The sequence below is a fragment of the Rosa rugosa genome, chromosome 4 (genome assembly GCF_958449725.1).
Source record: "Rosa rugosa chromosome 4, drRosRugo1.1, whole genome shotgun sequence".
NCBI classification, from domain to species: Eukaryota; Viridiplantae; Streptophyta; class Magnoliopsida; order Rosales; family Rosaceae; genus Rosa; species Rosa rugosa.
Window position 1 is genome coordinate 54,968,230 of NC_084823.1, and position 16,706 is coordinate 54,984,935.

Sequence of the window (16,706 nt, forward strand, 5' to 3'; positions counted from 1 at the left end):
TTAAAATAAGGAGGTCTGACTATAACCACTCTTACTTTATTCTTGGTCTATCTATTAAAAAAAAAAAAACTAGCGACGTACAAAAAAGTAACGCTATTATTAATAGCTAAAATATATAGCAAGCAGCTTTATAGTTTAGGGTTTTGTGGTTGCAACTATTTAAGATTTCTTTTATTCTTTCTATGAACGACAAAAAGCATAATAATTATAAAAAACACCCTAGCTAATAGGGATTCAACTGTATATAAACTCTACAATAATTGAAACCCGGCCTAGACTTTCCTACAGAAATCATTGCTTAAGTTGAACAATCTTAATTAGTTAATTAATCAAGAACACACATTGTAGGCATTTAGGTGTGAATAATTTCATTATTTTTGTGATTCCATTTCATTTTCGTAGAGCTGTTTCATCCACCAAACAATAAGTCACAGCACTTTCATAATTTCATTATGTTCTTGTATATATGGGTTGTCATTTTTTTCTTTTTGGTCGGAATGTGGGTTGTCGATCACTTGCAAACAGCAAGACAAATTCTTTTCAGCCCTATATTGAGCACTGATTCTTCAATAATAGAACCTCTGCAACTCATATTATTATCATCAAATGATTAATGTTGTGCATGCAAATGAAGAAGGTGGAGAAATAAATTAATTGGTTCGACCTGTTATAAACTCACAAGCATTCTGGCTTGGAAACCTATCAAACTCTAGTTGATCGAGTTTTATCTATTATCCCGTACGACCATCATGAGTTAAGGAGGTCCAACCTTGAACCATAGAAAATGCCTATCTTCCTAGATTGGTTGAGTTTTAATTCACTAGTTTGGTAGAGTTTTAATAAACTAGTTTTGAAACTCACAAACCCAAGTTTTACCAAGAAATCAGGTAGAACATTATTTTGACTCGATCCCATTGTTTTCTTGTTGTAACATTATCCACGTATAAGTGGAAACTGCACCACTTGAAATGTATTGTGGATACAATAACGTTGGAACCTATCCATACCAAACAACTTGCCTAACATATTTCAAAGTATCCAAAAATAATTGGAGAAAATCTATTTTAATATATGGTTTATCTTAATCAAGACAGGAGGTTAGAGCATGCTAATTGATTAATTAGTTTGAACTTTCGTGTCAATGGGTTAAGTCAACTGTTTCGAAGTTACACCACATTGATGTCACGGACAGAACAATATAGTAGCTAGGGAGATTTAGATCTACCAAACAACATATACTAGTCTCATATATGAAAGATAAGAAGCCACATTTCTTACTCCATTGATTTTGTTAGAAGACACCTATCGTAATGATAACCAACTCGTCTAGTCATGAATTACCGTTTGTAACTCTAATGAGTGCTAATATTCTTGAAATTGAAATCAAGTCATGCAATGATCTCTAAATTTAATAGTTGAGAATTTGCACAAAGTTGCAAAGTGATAAAAGAGCCATGCCAATCGCTTTTGTGGCTTTTAGGAATTCATATGGGGCCAAGTAGCAACTAGTTCTGTGTAAGCTTGTAGCTGTATATCTCTCGCTGCATATGGGGAGCTACATGCTCTTGGACCTGGAATATCTGACATGATATAGACTTGACCTATATATCCATATCCAAAAAAATAAAGAAATCACTCTTTTCTTTTAAATAATGTTAGATTGTTAGAACTTAAACGGTGTAATGTGATGTGATCAACAACGAAAACGTATACTTGCACCGCTGATCATCCATAATTCTGGCCACGAACCAATTGCATGTAACCATGAAATACATGTTTCTTGCTAGCTAATCATAGAAATTATATTAAGAAATGAGCAGAGATTTCTTAATATTATAATTGTTAGAGGAATAAGTAGGTTTAGGTAGAAGTTATGGAACACATGGGCTCATTTTGAAGATGTCTGAGTAGTCCAACATTGTCTCCATATCATGATGAGGCTCTGAAATAGTGAAATTTGAGACACCCAAACTTTGTCTTTATGTTTCTGAATACTTTCTGTATTAACTTTAGAGACGTCCTATCAAATTAGTTATTTGGGCCTGTTGTAGGAATCAGTTTGGACTTATACGCCTATCCATACCGCAACGACCCCATTGGGCCCCTTTTGTCTGAAGATTGACTGGGCCTGGACTATCATTTGATCTGATGTTGTCCAAGTACAGAAACTATACGTGGTACAGTTTAGGTGGGATCCACATCATTGTGAGAGAGCTGCCGTAAAGAGTAAACCGCCCTGAAAAATTTTACTTCCAAAGAAGTCGAAATTAAAAGCATGAAGATTGAAGAGTATACCTCGTCTGTCAATTGTAGATATTTGCGAAGATTTCAGGCACTAATTTCCCAAATACTAAACATAAAAAGTGAAAAGAAGCGCATATATGAATGACATTTGTAGGGGTACTTTTGATTAGGGTTGTACGACAGTGAAATCACCACGACCAAGCCTAAAATCTTGTCCCCTTTGTCTGAGTTAGCGAAGACTAGGCTCAATAAACTTTGAAGGACCTGAGAATCCTAGGAAGCTTGCTGTTGTGTTCTTCCTGGCAGCTCTTTGCATATTCATGGCAGTGAATTGAACATTCTAAAAGAGATTTGGCAAGATGCGTGTGGCATGGGTGCTAGAGAAGCGTGAGTATTAGAAGAAGAGATCCCAGTAGTGTTGTATACTAGTTGAGGTATATGAGATAAGGAGTTTGGACAGAAGATGAGTTGGAAAGGATGAAAAACTATGAATGGATTTGGGAGAAAGGAAGCATGGGAGAAGAAGAGTGCTAGAGAGCTTGCTAGCATCTTCCATCCCGTCCCTTTTTGGTTAATAGCGGTATCTATTTATATGCAATTCCAGCAGTTAAAGGAATCTTGGTGGAAGGTCTCTACTGCTGGGTAAAGAGATCGCCTGGGTTAAATGCATGTACTGAATTTTGTAATGCCTATTGGTATGTCAGGTTTTGCCTAAAGAAGATTGTGGAATAGGTTTGGCAGATTTTCTGCCGTGATTTAGGTAGGATTTGCTGCTGTGATTGAGTCCCCATTGTTACACATGTAAGACTAAAATCAATGTTGTGTAAAATAATGCTACATTTGAGAGGAAATCACTATTAGTGTAAAAATATGCTGGTTGTTTGGTTTGAAAGAGAGTTGTTGTTATGATAAATATATATGGCTTGTTAATTTGGAATATCTCTTCTTCATTTACCCGTATTAAAAGTTAGGCCGTTGGCCTTGAATTTTGGTCCCAAGTCCAAAATTACCAACGAGCCTAAAACTAATAACAGGCCTCATGCAATTCTGTTACCTTCCACACCACACCTATTTTTATAAGCCCCAAGTACGTGAATGTGGCTTGAGTCCACGTGCATGGCATGATGATTCGTGTGTAATTCGTCTTTCTTTTTTATTAGGCTGCAATATGAATTGGGTTAAAACATATCGTCCGAACATGAAAAACTATTACAGCCTGATGTAAAACACATTTTGAGTCAAGCCTCTATGTATCGCAAAATATATCATAATTGAGCATAATTTGTTAATACAATTGTCATTTATGGACAATAGTACATTGGGAAGAACCCACAAATGATGTAGACAAAGCTCATCCCTTCCAAAACAATAAGGACAAACTAATTATCCAATCTCCATTCATCTTTCACGTGAGTCAACATATTTAACTCACTCCGTTTCTTAGTATTCACTCTGACTTTGCTCAGCTGTACTAGCCGTAACATAGGACTAATGATTAAGGAGGCATAACAAGAATAATTGGACCATGCTTTTGTTTATTAAACCAAAGTTAGTTGACTTAAAAACCTCCCAAATGGCACCAATTATGACAAAGGGTGATTATTAGATGCTTTTAGCCGATGATTAAGGGTCGCATCTTTCACTAAGCACAACATTATGGCCACCAAAAACCATAGAATCAATCCAAGTACCAACTAACCTTTTACAAAAGTGTGGATGTAAGCAAGTCAACGTGGCCAAATTCCAATGTAGCACACCCCCTAGGGTATTGTCCACATAAAACCAAGTCACTCGTAGCCAAAACATTGCCGTAGGCCCTTTTCAATTCCTTTATGGGGTATTTAAAAGTCCAAGTTGTTGACCCATTTTTTTTCTTCAACTTATTTTTAAATCTTGTGTCACACACAATCACATAGATACACTATAATATCAAAGCTTGGACTAATCACTAGTGGAAGTATGTGTTTTGGTGCCCTTAGACGGTCGCCGTTTCCAAATCCCACCAACGGCATCAACACGACGGCACCAATTCTTATATACTCCCTCTCTGTCTCCAACTCATTCCATCACTCGCAAAAGGTTTTCACAATGCCGAGTGATGCTTGAAGCGAACTAATTTTCTGTATGTTTATCTATACTATTATTAAGAGAAGAGATGTCAGCCAAAACAGAAAAATTTTACCAAAATATCCCTTAAATATTAAAAAACATTTGAACTGAAATATTTGAGAAAGACAAAATGGTCAATTCACAAATAAAAGAAAAACAAAAGAAATTTAACAAAAAAAAATAAAAAATAAAAAATAAAATATGTGCAGCAATTTTCTCCACAACTTCCCACATAATTACTCACACCCATAGGATGTGTTTGGAGTCTAGTATATACAACGTATTCTTCAGTCAACAAAGTAACATTTTTCTCCAACAAAGCAGTGATAGAGTTCCCGAAACTCCTCTCTCCTCTTTGATTGAAAAAATTGGGAAAACGTGCTTGGAAAAACGGATAGGGGAATATTGTTGCAGCCAATGTAATGACGCCACGTGGAATAGGTCAACGTCAACTGTTGATCCAAGGGGGGTGACTAGGTGAGGTTGCGGAGCAGAGGATCTAGAAAATCCGGTAGAATAAAGGCGGGGGGGACGTAGTGAAATGTGGTCCGTATAACCGAAGAAGGGGTAGGGGGAGGAACACGATGGACACCCATTTCGTTTTCTTCTCTATTAAGCCCTTCAAAGCTTCAAAGCTTTAAGCTTTCAGTGTCAGACTCTCTAAAGTTTCAAGCTTTTTCGAGTTTGGATTGGATTTCCGATTGGAATTTCAGCTCTTCATGTCCACCGAGGCAGAGCCGTCGTCGTCGTCGTCGTCGGGGTTCATGACCGACGGCCCTGATGACGTGGAAGACTACATTTCGGTGACGACTCTTATCCTCTAACTCTAACTGTGCGTTCCTTTTCTTTCTTTTTTTCTTTAAAAAAAAAAAAAAAAAATTCGTGTTTGTTGTGGTGAAAATGTGAAGAAATGAGGAGGAAATTGAGTTGGTTTTTTGGAGCGTAGAAAACTAGATTGGGAAATTTAGGTGGAGAAATTGAAGTTTTTGGCGGCATTTTCTTGCGAGAGGAAAGAGGAGTTTTGTTCATGAATTGGGTTTTAGTTTTGTTTGTTTGGTTTGGAGGTTTGTGTCTAGTGTTGGGTTGCTGTGAAGAGTTTAGGGCAAAAACAAGTTAAAGATTTGAGCTTGGTTTGTTTGCTTTTGCTTGTAATTTTTTTCACTTTGCCAGCTGGAGTTTAGTTAGTAATTGAGAAAAAAAGTAAGAGTCTTGAGAAAATGAATTATTAACTGGAATTGGGATTGTTTGATCATTGGTTCGTGGAAAATCGAGCATTTGATGAGTTCATGTTGACAATAAGATGTTGATTTTGATTGCGGAGAAATTATGGTTTTTGAGCTGTTGAGCTTTTATATGTAATCTGATTGAATTGAGAGTTGAGTTTTGTGTGTTGAGAATGTGAGACTGTGATAGGGAATCTGAAGGGTAAGGAAATGTTTGAAATCGCAGGCTAATGAAGGAGAACCGGCATTGCCCTGGGACATATTTAGTCATGTTTTTGATCTTGTGCAGAAGGGAAACCAGGCTTTTCGAGAGAATCGATTTGAGGAGGTGACATTATGTCATTTTATCCAGTATATATAAGAAACTTTGTTTTTTTATTTGTTCAATAAATCTTCCAAGAAATGAAAGAATAAACTCGAGCGATTTTCTATGATGCACCATTTTGTATAAATAATTCTGATAACTCTGAAGCGATTGTTTTTTCCTTTTACTAATCAATCAAGTTACTTTCGTCAGGCAATTAGTTGCTACACAAGAGCCAATAACATTAAACCATGTGACCCTGTTGTTCTTGGCAACCGAACTGCTGCTTATATCAGGTTAATTTTCACAATCACTTTTTTTCCCCTCCGCATTTACTTTTGTATCATTACTTCATTAGTTGTCCAGGGTGTGGTTTTTCAAGCACCACCTGCATGACTTCTTACCTAAATTTTGTTACACTATTGTAAACCCATCTCTAACAGGATCAGTAAATTCCTTAAACGCATACCAGCATCGGCTTCTGAATATAGAGCACGGACTGGATTGGATCCTACAATACATGCTGAAGTATGTCTTAATGGCTCATTGTTTATGTATTAGGAGAAAAGACCATTTTCAAGTTTCAACCAGATAACCTTTAGAAACAATCTAAAAAAGTTAAATAATTTTTCTTTCAGCTTGCTTTAAAAGATGTGGAGAAGCTAATCAACCTCCGAAGTAATTCAGCAAAACCATATATGTTGAAAGCTGAAGCTCTAAGTTTGGTAAGTGACTGTTGCTTATTCATCTTTTCTTATTTTGGGAGAAGGGCCATTGGATTATGCAAGTGGTTGTGAATCGATCCTCCAGGAGTCTGCCTTTTCTATGCTTATTTTATAATCAGTTAAAACATTAATCTTTTATATTTTTTAATTAGGTGCATGTCCGCCCTATGATAGATTTCTAGGAATTGGTTGTCCATCATATTAAAGCTAACGTTGATTTGAATTTACAGCTGGAGAAATATGAAATGGCCCGGGATATTATCTTATGCGGTCTTCATGTTGACCCTTTAAGGTAGTACATAACTGTTTCCATTTTGTTGATTACTAAACAAAATATGGATACCCACTGGCTATATAATATGCTGTTTCTGAGTTTGTGGTCTGCTTTATGTGCTATTCTGTAGCAATCCTCTTCGGACAGCTCTTCAGAATTTGGAGAGTATACAAGTTAGCGTGATAGGGAAGAGAAGCCATAGCAAACCAGAACGAAAAGCAGAACGCAGTGATGATTTTGATTGCACGTTATGTTTCAAGTTACTCTATGAACCTGTGACAACGCCTTGTGGACATTCCTTTTGTCGATCATGCTTATTTCAGTCAATGGATCGAGGTGAGTGTTTTGCTATTATTGAGTTATTTCAACTGTGCCTGCATATATATCCTTCTTTTCCTAATTTTTTCCTTGACCTGTGATACTGATCTTAGGTAACAAATGTCCATTATGCCGAACCGTTCTGTTCATTAGTCCTAGAACATGTGCAATCAGGTAATTTGCTCATTTGGTATTAATTGAATGAGATGCCTGTATTCATTTACTCATTTAGCAACAGAAGCTTTGCTTTGTTTTATTTTTCTTCCCTACCTATGGCCTATGCTATTTGTAATGAACATGTCTCTGCACACCCAGGCAGTAATCCCTAAGTATACACTATACACTGAGGCTGACATTTGGAAAATGATACACCTAAAATAGGTGTATAAATAAAACCCTGCAATCTCAATGTATCGATGGTAGTTAGGAAAGAGGGTGTCTCCCGCAGAGGATTGTGGCTCAACAATTGCAAAACAGACTCTGAAAACTCAAAACAGACACTAGACAAAGACGAAAATAAAAACTATACCTAGACTCAACCAAAAATTATAAAATTAAATACACACTAACTAGACACACAGACGAAGACACACACAAAATTTGGGGGTAATCGGAGTTGAATTGCTATACTAAATAAAATGAAGAAAACGGAGGACGGAGGACTGAAGAAAACAGAAAACAATTTGGGGATTTTGGTTTTGATCAAATATGAGGAAACTAGCTAGGAACTACTTCTCACCACTAGACAATGATTACACCTATGATGTATTTACTAACATGTTCAATTCATTCGGATATCCTTACTCAAGCTAAGCCAATGATGTGTTGTACTTAACCTATCAATCTTTCTTACTTGGTATGTTAAGAGAATGATGTTTTCAACTTAACTTAGCTTCTAGAATGGAACCTAGAGTGATGTTCTCGCACAGCTCTCACCTAGAAGTCATTAAGGTCTAGAAGATTATGAATAAGGCTAGGTAATTTCGGTACTGATGTTGTCCTAATCTACCTAGACGTTGGTTTATATGAATGGGGCTCAAGTCATTCACTCGCTACTCTAGAATGCAAATAGATATGATGATCATACAAGACACTCATAGCTTTACAACCTAGCATGCATACTAATGTTGCGCACCATCAATAGACATACAAAGTTGATCAATGAACAAACAATAAACCAATGAATATCCGAAACCCAAAGAACTTATTAAATAAACACCAACATCATAGTTACACCATGTCTAGGGCTGAAAGCAGCCCCTAACTAAAAGAAAATTAGCTACTCATAATCTTGGAAAACACACAAAAGAAATACATGAGTTTTGGAAAGAAGAAAGAATCAAAAAGATGGAAAACAGGGCAAACGATCGATCTCCAGATTCCAGCGATCGATCGTTTCTGGGCTCCGAACTTTACTTCTTCTCCTTGAGTTGCTTCAATGGTTTCTTGCTTCTCTTGTGCGTTGTAGGCCTTGATTGTGACTTCTAAAAGCCTTTTATTCAGTCTTAAAACTCTTCCACTTTGTTTCCTTGTGGATGCAAAGAAAAGTCATAATCCATCGAAAATCCTTATTGAATCAGAATTCCACGCACTTTCCTTCTTTAAGCCTTCTTTTCCTAATTTGCTTCGGAAAACCTAATAAACACAAAAACAAATAAATCAGCTAAAAATAATATAAACTAACAAAGAAAAGCATAGGGTTAAATAACGTAGCATAAATATGCTCCTATCAGAAAATACAACCTTATAATAATTAAGACCTGTGGTTCTACCCTCTGTGCACATATAAACTTTAACCAATGTGAAACTTCTTATCTGTCAATTTGTGTCATTTGGTGGGTTCGTTTAAATTGTTCACCATGCAGACAATGCTAGGCTTTAGGTTTCTTAGTATGAAAGTATTTGCTAATTTGTGTTAAAGCCTTTCAGATTTACTAATACTGCTGTGTTTTAATAGTCTATACTCTGTACTCAATTTCTTTATACTCTTACCAGTGTGACACTCAACGACATTATACAAAAGAACTTCCCAGAGGAATTTGCTGAAAGGAAGTCAGAGAATGACACAATGACAAACTTTGGTGCTGATTTGATGCCACTCTTTGTAATGGATGTTGTCCTTCCTTTTCAGAAGTTTCCACTACACATTTTTGAGCCTCGATATAGACTTATGGTAAGCTGGTTAACAATTTCTAATATTCAAACATGGTTTTTAAAACATAATTCAACATAGACACTGCATTTGCCAGCAGATATATGCTGATAAGCTCATCTAGCAGCATACTAGGTACCTGCTTGTTACATTAGTAAGGCCCATAGATTCTTTTGTTTAATATTTGATACTTCAACTACAGGTGAGGAGGATAATGGAAGGCAACCGTCGGATGGGAATGGTAGATTATTGTTACTGGTCCTTTTCTTTCCCTTTTAACTTTTAAGGTGTATCAAGGTTGATCCAATTGAAACTTCCACTGATTGTGGCTTGTTATTTGATGGTCTAGGTCATCATCGATTCTACAACAGGTTCCGTAGCTGATTTTGCTTGTGAGGTGGAAATTACTGAGTAGGTCTTTCATCCTGCTTCTTTCCTCAATTTTTTTTATCATGGAAATGTCATTGGTAAACTAGTGCAAATAAATAAATAAATAAATAAAATAAAATAAAAAAACTGACTATAATGGTTATATGTGTAGGTGTGAACCGCTTCCAGATGGGCGTTTCTATTTAGAGGTTGGATATGATTGCTTTTTGCTCAAATCTATGTTTACCTCTTTTTCATAAATTGTAAATGGCTAAACTGGTCTACTTTGAAAGAATCTACTTATTATTCATGAACCACTATTCTTTTTTTTTTTTTGGTCTTGAATTATGTAGCCAAACTTCCAAATAAAAGAAAAGTCTTCTCTAAGATACCTATATTTCCATGTTAGCACATATTTTTGCTAAAGTTGTGATGTTTGTCTTATTGAATGGTTTATGTGTGCATCTTTTCACAGATTGAAAGTCGCCGAAGGTTTCACATAATTCGATCTTGGGACCAAGATGGGTGAGTTCTTATGATTTGCTAGCTATTCATTTGTGTACTTATTGCTGTTGTTCAATATCTTATCTTTGTAATATGTTCTTCAGGTACCGAGTTGCAGAGATTGAATGGGTACAGGATATATGCCCACCAGAAGGATCTAGAGAGAGAACAGAAGTAAGTTTATGATAATTTTGCTTCGCATATTGAATTTCTCTGTATGAGCGATTCGTCTTTATTTTTATTATTATTCTTTAAACATGACAAAGGTAGTAAGAGAAGCTTGAATATGATCTGGTGCTTTGAATATTTTCAAAATAAACTATTTTATACTTTTTTTTTTAAATGACTATTTTATACTTATCTGCTAAATGCAAAGCTGTGGACTTTCTGTTGCAATTCCCAATATTTAACATGGTGATGGACAAGGCATCTTATAATATAACCTATCGAACTAGATTTGGTTCTGATTCTCAAAATATAGAGCTTCATATGGAATTAGGTCAAGTATTGCTCTTGCTAAACACCGTGTAGCTAATGTGTTAAATTAACTGTAGCATTCATCATTTTGGTTGTATATCTTTGTTCTAACTTCTACATGCGTACAGTTGCAGGAATTGACGAATAATGCAGCAGAATATGCTCGCTTATGGATAGGGCGGGGTAAAAGAGCAGCAAGTCGAGGTATATTGTTGAATCCTGTGATGGCAGATTAATTGTTACTAGAGTCAAACCTTATGGGATAATGTTGTTTCTCATCTTATCTATTGTAAACTTTTGCCTGAAAAACTGGGGAGGACATGCTCACCATATCTTATTTAATTTTGACAATTAGAACTGTTTTTAAGGTTACTCTTTAATGCCTGTGTACATAAGAATGATTTATGTTCCTATTCTTATGATGTGTCTCCCTATGTATCCTTTTTGTTGGATGACACCAACTCTTTACAGATCGAAGACGACTTGAGAAACTTCTCAGTGTAGAAGCAATGATGCCATCAGTTCAAGATCCTGAGCGCTTCAGCTTCTGGGTAAAACGTTATTTATATATTTACTTTACTATTTATTTGCAACAATTTATGAATACAAGATCAAGTTATTGACAGTTATTAGCATGTTCCGATACAGCTGGCTTCCCTTTCAAACCGACGTCCTCACGAAAGATTGGATCTCTTACGCATGAGAGATACAAAAGAGGTAGGAATTGCACTATTTTGAGATTCTATGTAATGCCAATGCCATACTACTTCTGCTGCATTGAATTTATTCCATGGCATATGAACAGCAGAGCTTCCAAGAGAGGAGTAACTCGGTCGTCAGACTAGTAATATCTACTTTTGGTTTACATGCATTTTTCGCTTTGCAGAGAATACAACAGGGACTAATGTATCTCAGAGCAGAAGAGCAAGGTTGTCAAGTGCAATGAGAAAAGCTGTAACATTAGGGTCAGTTCTTCATTACTGTTATTGAAATATATTTTAGAATGTATACTCTCTGATACAAACAAATTGTATACTCCAGAATTCAACATTCTTTGATCCACCGATTGTTGGTGGATCCCTGTTATTTGTTGCAACTTACCGGGGTTAGACCCATACAAAATAATATAAATAAAATCCAATATTTACACCAGCAAATCCCCTGTATCATCTTCTAACTATATTAGTCAGTTGAATGTCCAGAGTGGAATGAAAGTGTTTGACCTTCTAGTTTAAGAGTTGACTCTTTCGAAGATCCTAACCTACATTGGCCTGCATCTTAATTTATCTATTTTTTTTTTTTTTGGGTTAGAAGCCGCCCATCTCCATTGGCAGCTGTTATATCTGTTCCTTTTCAAACGTGATTTATTATTCATTTGTTTCTCTGCAATGTTTGCCTGCATGCTTAGGCCTCGTCTCACGGATTCGGAGCTCAGAAAAGAGAAACTGTTATCTTTTCCAAACGTTTGGCAAGTGCAGGGTTGAGTATTTCCTCTTGCCAAGGAAAATAGGGAGAAAAATAAAACCTTCCATTTGAATGACTACAGTAATCTTATATAAAAATATTAAATTATGTGTACATTCCCTAAAAAATGCGTTTTGTTTAAGTATATTGGTATTGAGAGAGATTGATGAGAGAAGTGTATTTCATTATAGAGAATAGGAGCCCTATATATAGGGATTACAAAGTGCATAATCTAAGAGTACAAGGATTCCTTATCTAACTTGGAGTAGGAAACCTCTCCTATTACAACTATAGAACTTATCCTAGTTTGACTAGGCACACTAAGTGTCAATATCCTTCAACACTCCCCCTTGTGCCGCTCAAACTTGGTGGTGACGCTTCATCCGTTGCCTCGTTAAAAACCTTGCTCAAGTGAAAAACCCTGTGGGATAAAAATGAACTCGAGGAGGAGAAAAGAGTGCAACACGTCCTTGATCCTTCGAGACTGAGTAACTCCCCCTGATGTCGAAATCTCCCCCTGATTGCTACAATCATGGGAGTTCGGATAACCTTCTTAATCCGATACTCTTCACATGTTTTTCGAAGGTGGATTTAGGTAACGACTTAGTGAATAAGTCTGCTACATTATCCTCTGATCGGATTTGATTCACTTCAATCTTTAGAAGTGATTGTTGTTGCTGATTATAAAAGAACTTAGGCGATATATGCTTGGTGTTGTCGCCCTTGATGAAACCTAACTTCATTTGTTCAATACAAGCTGCATTATCCTCATAAATGCATGTAGGTTCATCTGTGGTAGACTTCAAACCACAACTTCCTTGAATGTGTCGAATTACAGACCTTAGCCATACACATTCACGTACAGCTTCATGTAGAGCAATAATCTCTGCATGATTTGAGGAAGTAGCAACAAGGGTCTGTTTCGTAGACCTCCAAGATATCGCAGTGCTTCCCATGGTAAAGACATAACCTGTTTGGGAGCGACCTTTGTGAGGGTCAGAGAGGTACCCTGCATCAGCAAAACCCATCAAGACATCATTGTCGTTTTGATGGAGGGAGATAGGAGGACGCCGGCCACCATGAGCGGCGGCGGCGGCAACATGGCCGGCGGCCATTCCATGGACGGGGGCGTTTTGCCTTTTGGGGTCTGATCCCAATTTTCCGTCATTCCTTTTCTCTCTGTAGGGATAGAATAGGCCCATATCAATCGTACCTCTTAGGTATCGAAAGATGGTCTTTACACCAATCCAATGGCGGCGTGTTGGCGCAGAGCTGTGTCGAGCTAACAAGTTCACTGCGAATGAGATATCCGGTCTTGTGCATTGAGCTAAGTACAATAATGCGCCTATTGCACTTAAATAGGGCACTTCGGCCTCTAAGGGTTCTTCGTCCTCATCCCTTGGACGAAACGGATCTTTTCCGGGCTCAAGACTACGGTTGATCATGGGAGTACTCGCAGGCTTCGCTTTATCTTCATTAAAGCGCCTTAGAATTTTCTGAGTATATGCAGACTGATGGATCAAAATCCCATCACTACGGTGCTCGAGTTCTAAACCGAGACAAAACCGTGTTTTCCCAAGATCTTTCATCTCAAATTCGGATTTCAAGTATTTAGCAGTTTCCTTCAACTCATCTAGAGTTCCAATTAGGTTCATGTCATCGACATAAACTGCTACTATTGCAAATCCGGAACTTGTTCTTTTAATGAACACGCATGGGCATAGTTCATTGTTAATATATCCCTTCCCAATCAAGTAGTCACTTAGACGGTTATACCACATCCGTCCAGATTGTTTTAATCCATATAGTGAGCGTTTTAATCTTATTGAAAACGCGCTCCGTGGTTTAGAGCCACTTGATTTGGGTAATTGAAGTCCATCTGGAACCTTCATATATATCTCTGAATCTAGATCCCCATAGAGATATGCTGTAACCACATCCATAAGCTGCATGTCAAGTTTTTCGGAAACTACCAAACTGACAAGGTAGCGGAACGTTATAACGTCCATTACGGGAGAATATGTCTCCTCGTAGTCGATTCCAGGGCGTTGTGAGAAACCTTGCGCCACAAGGCGGGCTTTATATCTTACCACCTCATTTTTCTCATTACGCTTTCTAACAAAGACCCATTTATGGCCAACAGGCTTTACACTTGGGGGTGTCTGCGTTACAGGCCCAAATACCTGTCTCTTTGTTAGTGAATCCAATTCAACCTGGATCGCATCTTTCCATTTAGGCCAATCTGCTCTTCGTTGACATTCTTCAACAGAGCGAGGTTCGATATCATCATATTCTATAATTCCTTTTGCAATATGATATGCGAATGCATCATCAATCGCCATAGAATTTCTATCCATCATCTCATGTACACTAGTGTAATTTATGGAGATCTCTCTATTCTCTGGAGTTGGTTCTGACATTGGAGCGTCCCCCAATGATGTCTCTTGGACATAACCATAATCCGGAACATTCTCATGAGATGGATTATTCACATCGATGATTAATGGATTATTTTGTGCCAAACTCACTTTCTTTCTTGGGCGAGAATCCATCGAACCTATGGGCCTCCCGCGCTTCTTGGCGGGAGCCGTGGGCCTAGCCATAACGTCACCATCATTGAGAGATGGGACGTTGGCGCCATGCTCATGCATTCTTGAGTTGGCGTCATGTCCTCTACTTTTAGGGACATCAATCCTTGCAGGCATGTTTGCAGCAGGTATATGTGATCTCGTCACTTTTGCGATATCAGAAAACGCATCAGGCATCGATTCTGCTACGTTCTGAAGATCGAGAATTCTCCGCACTTCAATTTCGGACTGTGCGGTTCGGGGATCAAGATGAGACAGAGTGGGGACAGACCACGACAATTCCTGTCGTTCCTGTTGAACATTGATGTTCTTATCTCCCCCTAACGACGGGAAGACTGTCTCATCGAAGTGACAATCCGCAAATCTAGCGGTAAAGAGATCGCCTGTCAAGGGTTCTATGTAGCGGATAATCGTTGGAGAATCATAACCAACGTAAACGCCTAATCGTCGTTGAGGACCCATTTTGGTGCGCTGTGGAGGCGCAATTGGCACATAAACTGCGCACCCAAATATGCGTAAGTGTGAGACATTAGGCTCATACCCAGTCACCATCTGGGACGCAGAAAAGGGTTGAGTGGCAGTGGGCCTCAGACGAATAAGCACAGCTGCATGCAATATTGCATAGCCCCAAGCAGAAATAGGGAGATTGGTGCGCATTACCAATGCCCTAGCGACCATTTGTAGTCGTTTAATGGCGGCTTCTGCGAGACCATTTTGGGTGTGAACATGAGGAACAGGATGTTCAACATCAATCCCAAGGGACATGCAATAATCATCAAAAGTCTTTGATGTAAACTCTCCAGCATTGTCTAATCTTATAGACTTAATAGGATGATCAGGGTGGTGAGCCCTTAACTTAATGATTTGTGCTAGGAGTTTAGCGAATGCAGCGTTCCTTGTGGACAATAGCATGACATGTGACCAGCGTGTCGATGCATCAACCAATACCATAAAATATCGAAATGGTCCGCATGATGGTTGAATAGGTCCACAAATATCACCTTGGATTCTTTGCAAGAATGGTATATTTTCTTTAGTGTCCTTTGCATAGGATGGTCTCGATCCTAATTTTGCTAAAGAGCAGGCTTTGCAGAACGAATGATGGGCTTTGGAAACAACCAATGAGGATTTTGGTTGAGCCATGAAGTCACAATGGACCTTAGAAGTAAAAATTGGAGGCAAGGGAGCAGGGGTGGCGTCAAAGCCACCCTTGGGCCGCAGGGGGATGGCGGCGCCGACCGGTGATGGCCGGACTTGAGGGGGAAAGGCGCCGTGAGGCGCAGGTGCTCCTCCTTGATCCAAATTTCGAGTTTTACTTCCTTTCGTTCTGAAAAAGGGATGTCCGTGTGAAGTCTTTAATATACGGATCATCATGTCACGACCTGGGTGTCCCAAACGGTCGTGCCAAAGCCTATATGTGTCGGAATCCCATAAATCATCTCTCATGACATGGTTGGATTCAATGACTCGAATAGTGGTTGCGTACAACCCACTAGAGCGACACATAAGTTTCTCTAAGACTCGTTTATGTCCGTAGTCATTAGAGGTGATGCAAAGGAACTCTTGTCCATTCTCACAATGTGTTTCCACATGAAAACCATTGGCTCTTATATCTTTGAAGCTCAATAGGGTTCCTCCTGCCCTAGGAGCGTAAAGAGCTTCGGTGACATTTAAAGTCGTGCCATTTGGCAACATAAATTGGGCTGGTCCTCGACCATGGATCAATCGAGATGATCCAGCCATCGTAGTCACGGAAGATCGAGATGGTGTCATCCATAGAAATAGCTGTCTATTTCGAAGGATAGTATGTGTAGTTGCACTATCCACGAGGCATTCTAGCTCTCCAGGAAACATACTGAAAAATAATAAAGTTCGAATTAAAAATATGTCCAAGACATTGTATAGAACAAATCGAAAACTTTATTAAAATAGCCAATGATTACATCAAAGTTTCT

The 16,706-nt window shown here is 38.2% G+C and overlaps 1 protein-coding gene across 2 annotated transcripts; it reads left to right on the forward strand.

The window, feature by feature from the left end:
- Window positions 1-4,887: 4,887 nt before the first annotated feature.
- Window positions 4,888-11,856, forward strand: LOC133741761 (uncharacterized). 2 transcript variants are annotated; one of them, XM_062169485.1, is made up of 18 exons: window positions 4,888-5,156; window positions 5,803-5,904; window positions 6,094-6,176; window positions 6,324-6,408; window positions 6,519-6,605; window positions 6,836-6,897; window positions 7,010-7,215; window positions 7,311-7,371; window positions 9,193-9,370; window positions 9,552-9,590; window positions 9,699-9,760; window positions 9,891-9,927; window positions 10,194-10,243; window positions 10,327-10,396; window positions 10,828-10,903; window positions 11,171-11,250; window positions 11,348-11,416; window positions 11,508-11,856. In XM_062169485.1, exons 1-18 carry the CDS (start codon window positions 5,073-5,075, stop codon window positions 11,643-11,645), a joined length of 1,569 nt encoding a protein of 522 aa, XP_062025469.1. In that variant the 5' UTR covers window positions 4,888-5,072; the 3' UTR covers window positions 11,646-11,856. The 2 variants fall into 2 exon arrangements, with proteins under 2 accessions (XP_062025469.1, XP_062025470.1); XM_062169486.1 differs by having other exon boundaries at window positions 11,586-11,856.
- The last annotated feature ends 4,850 nt before the right edge of the window (window positions 11,857-16,706 follow it).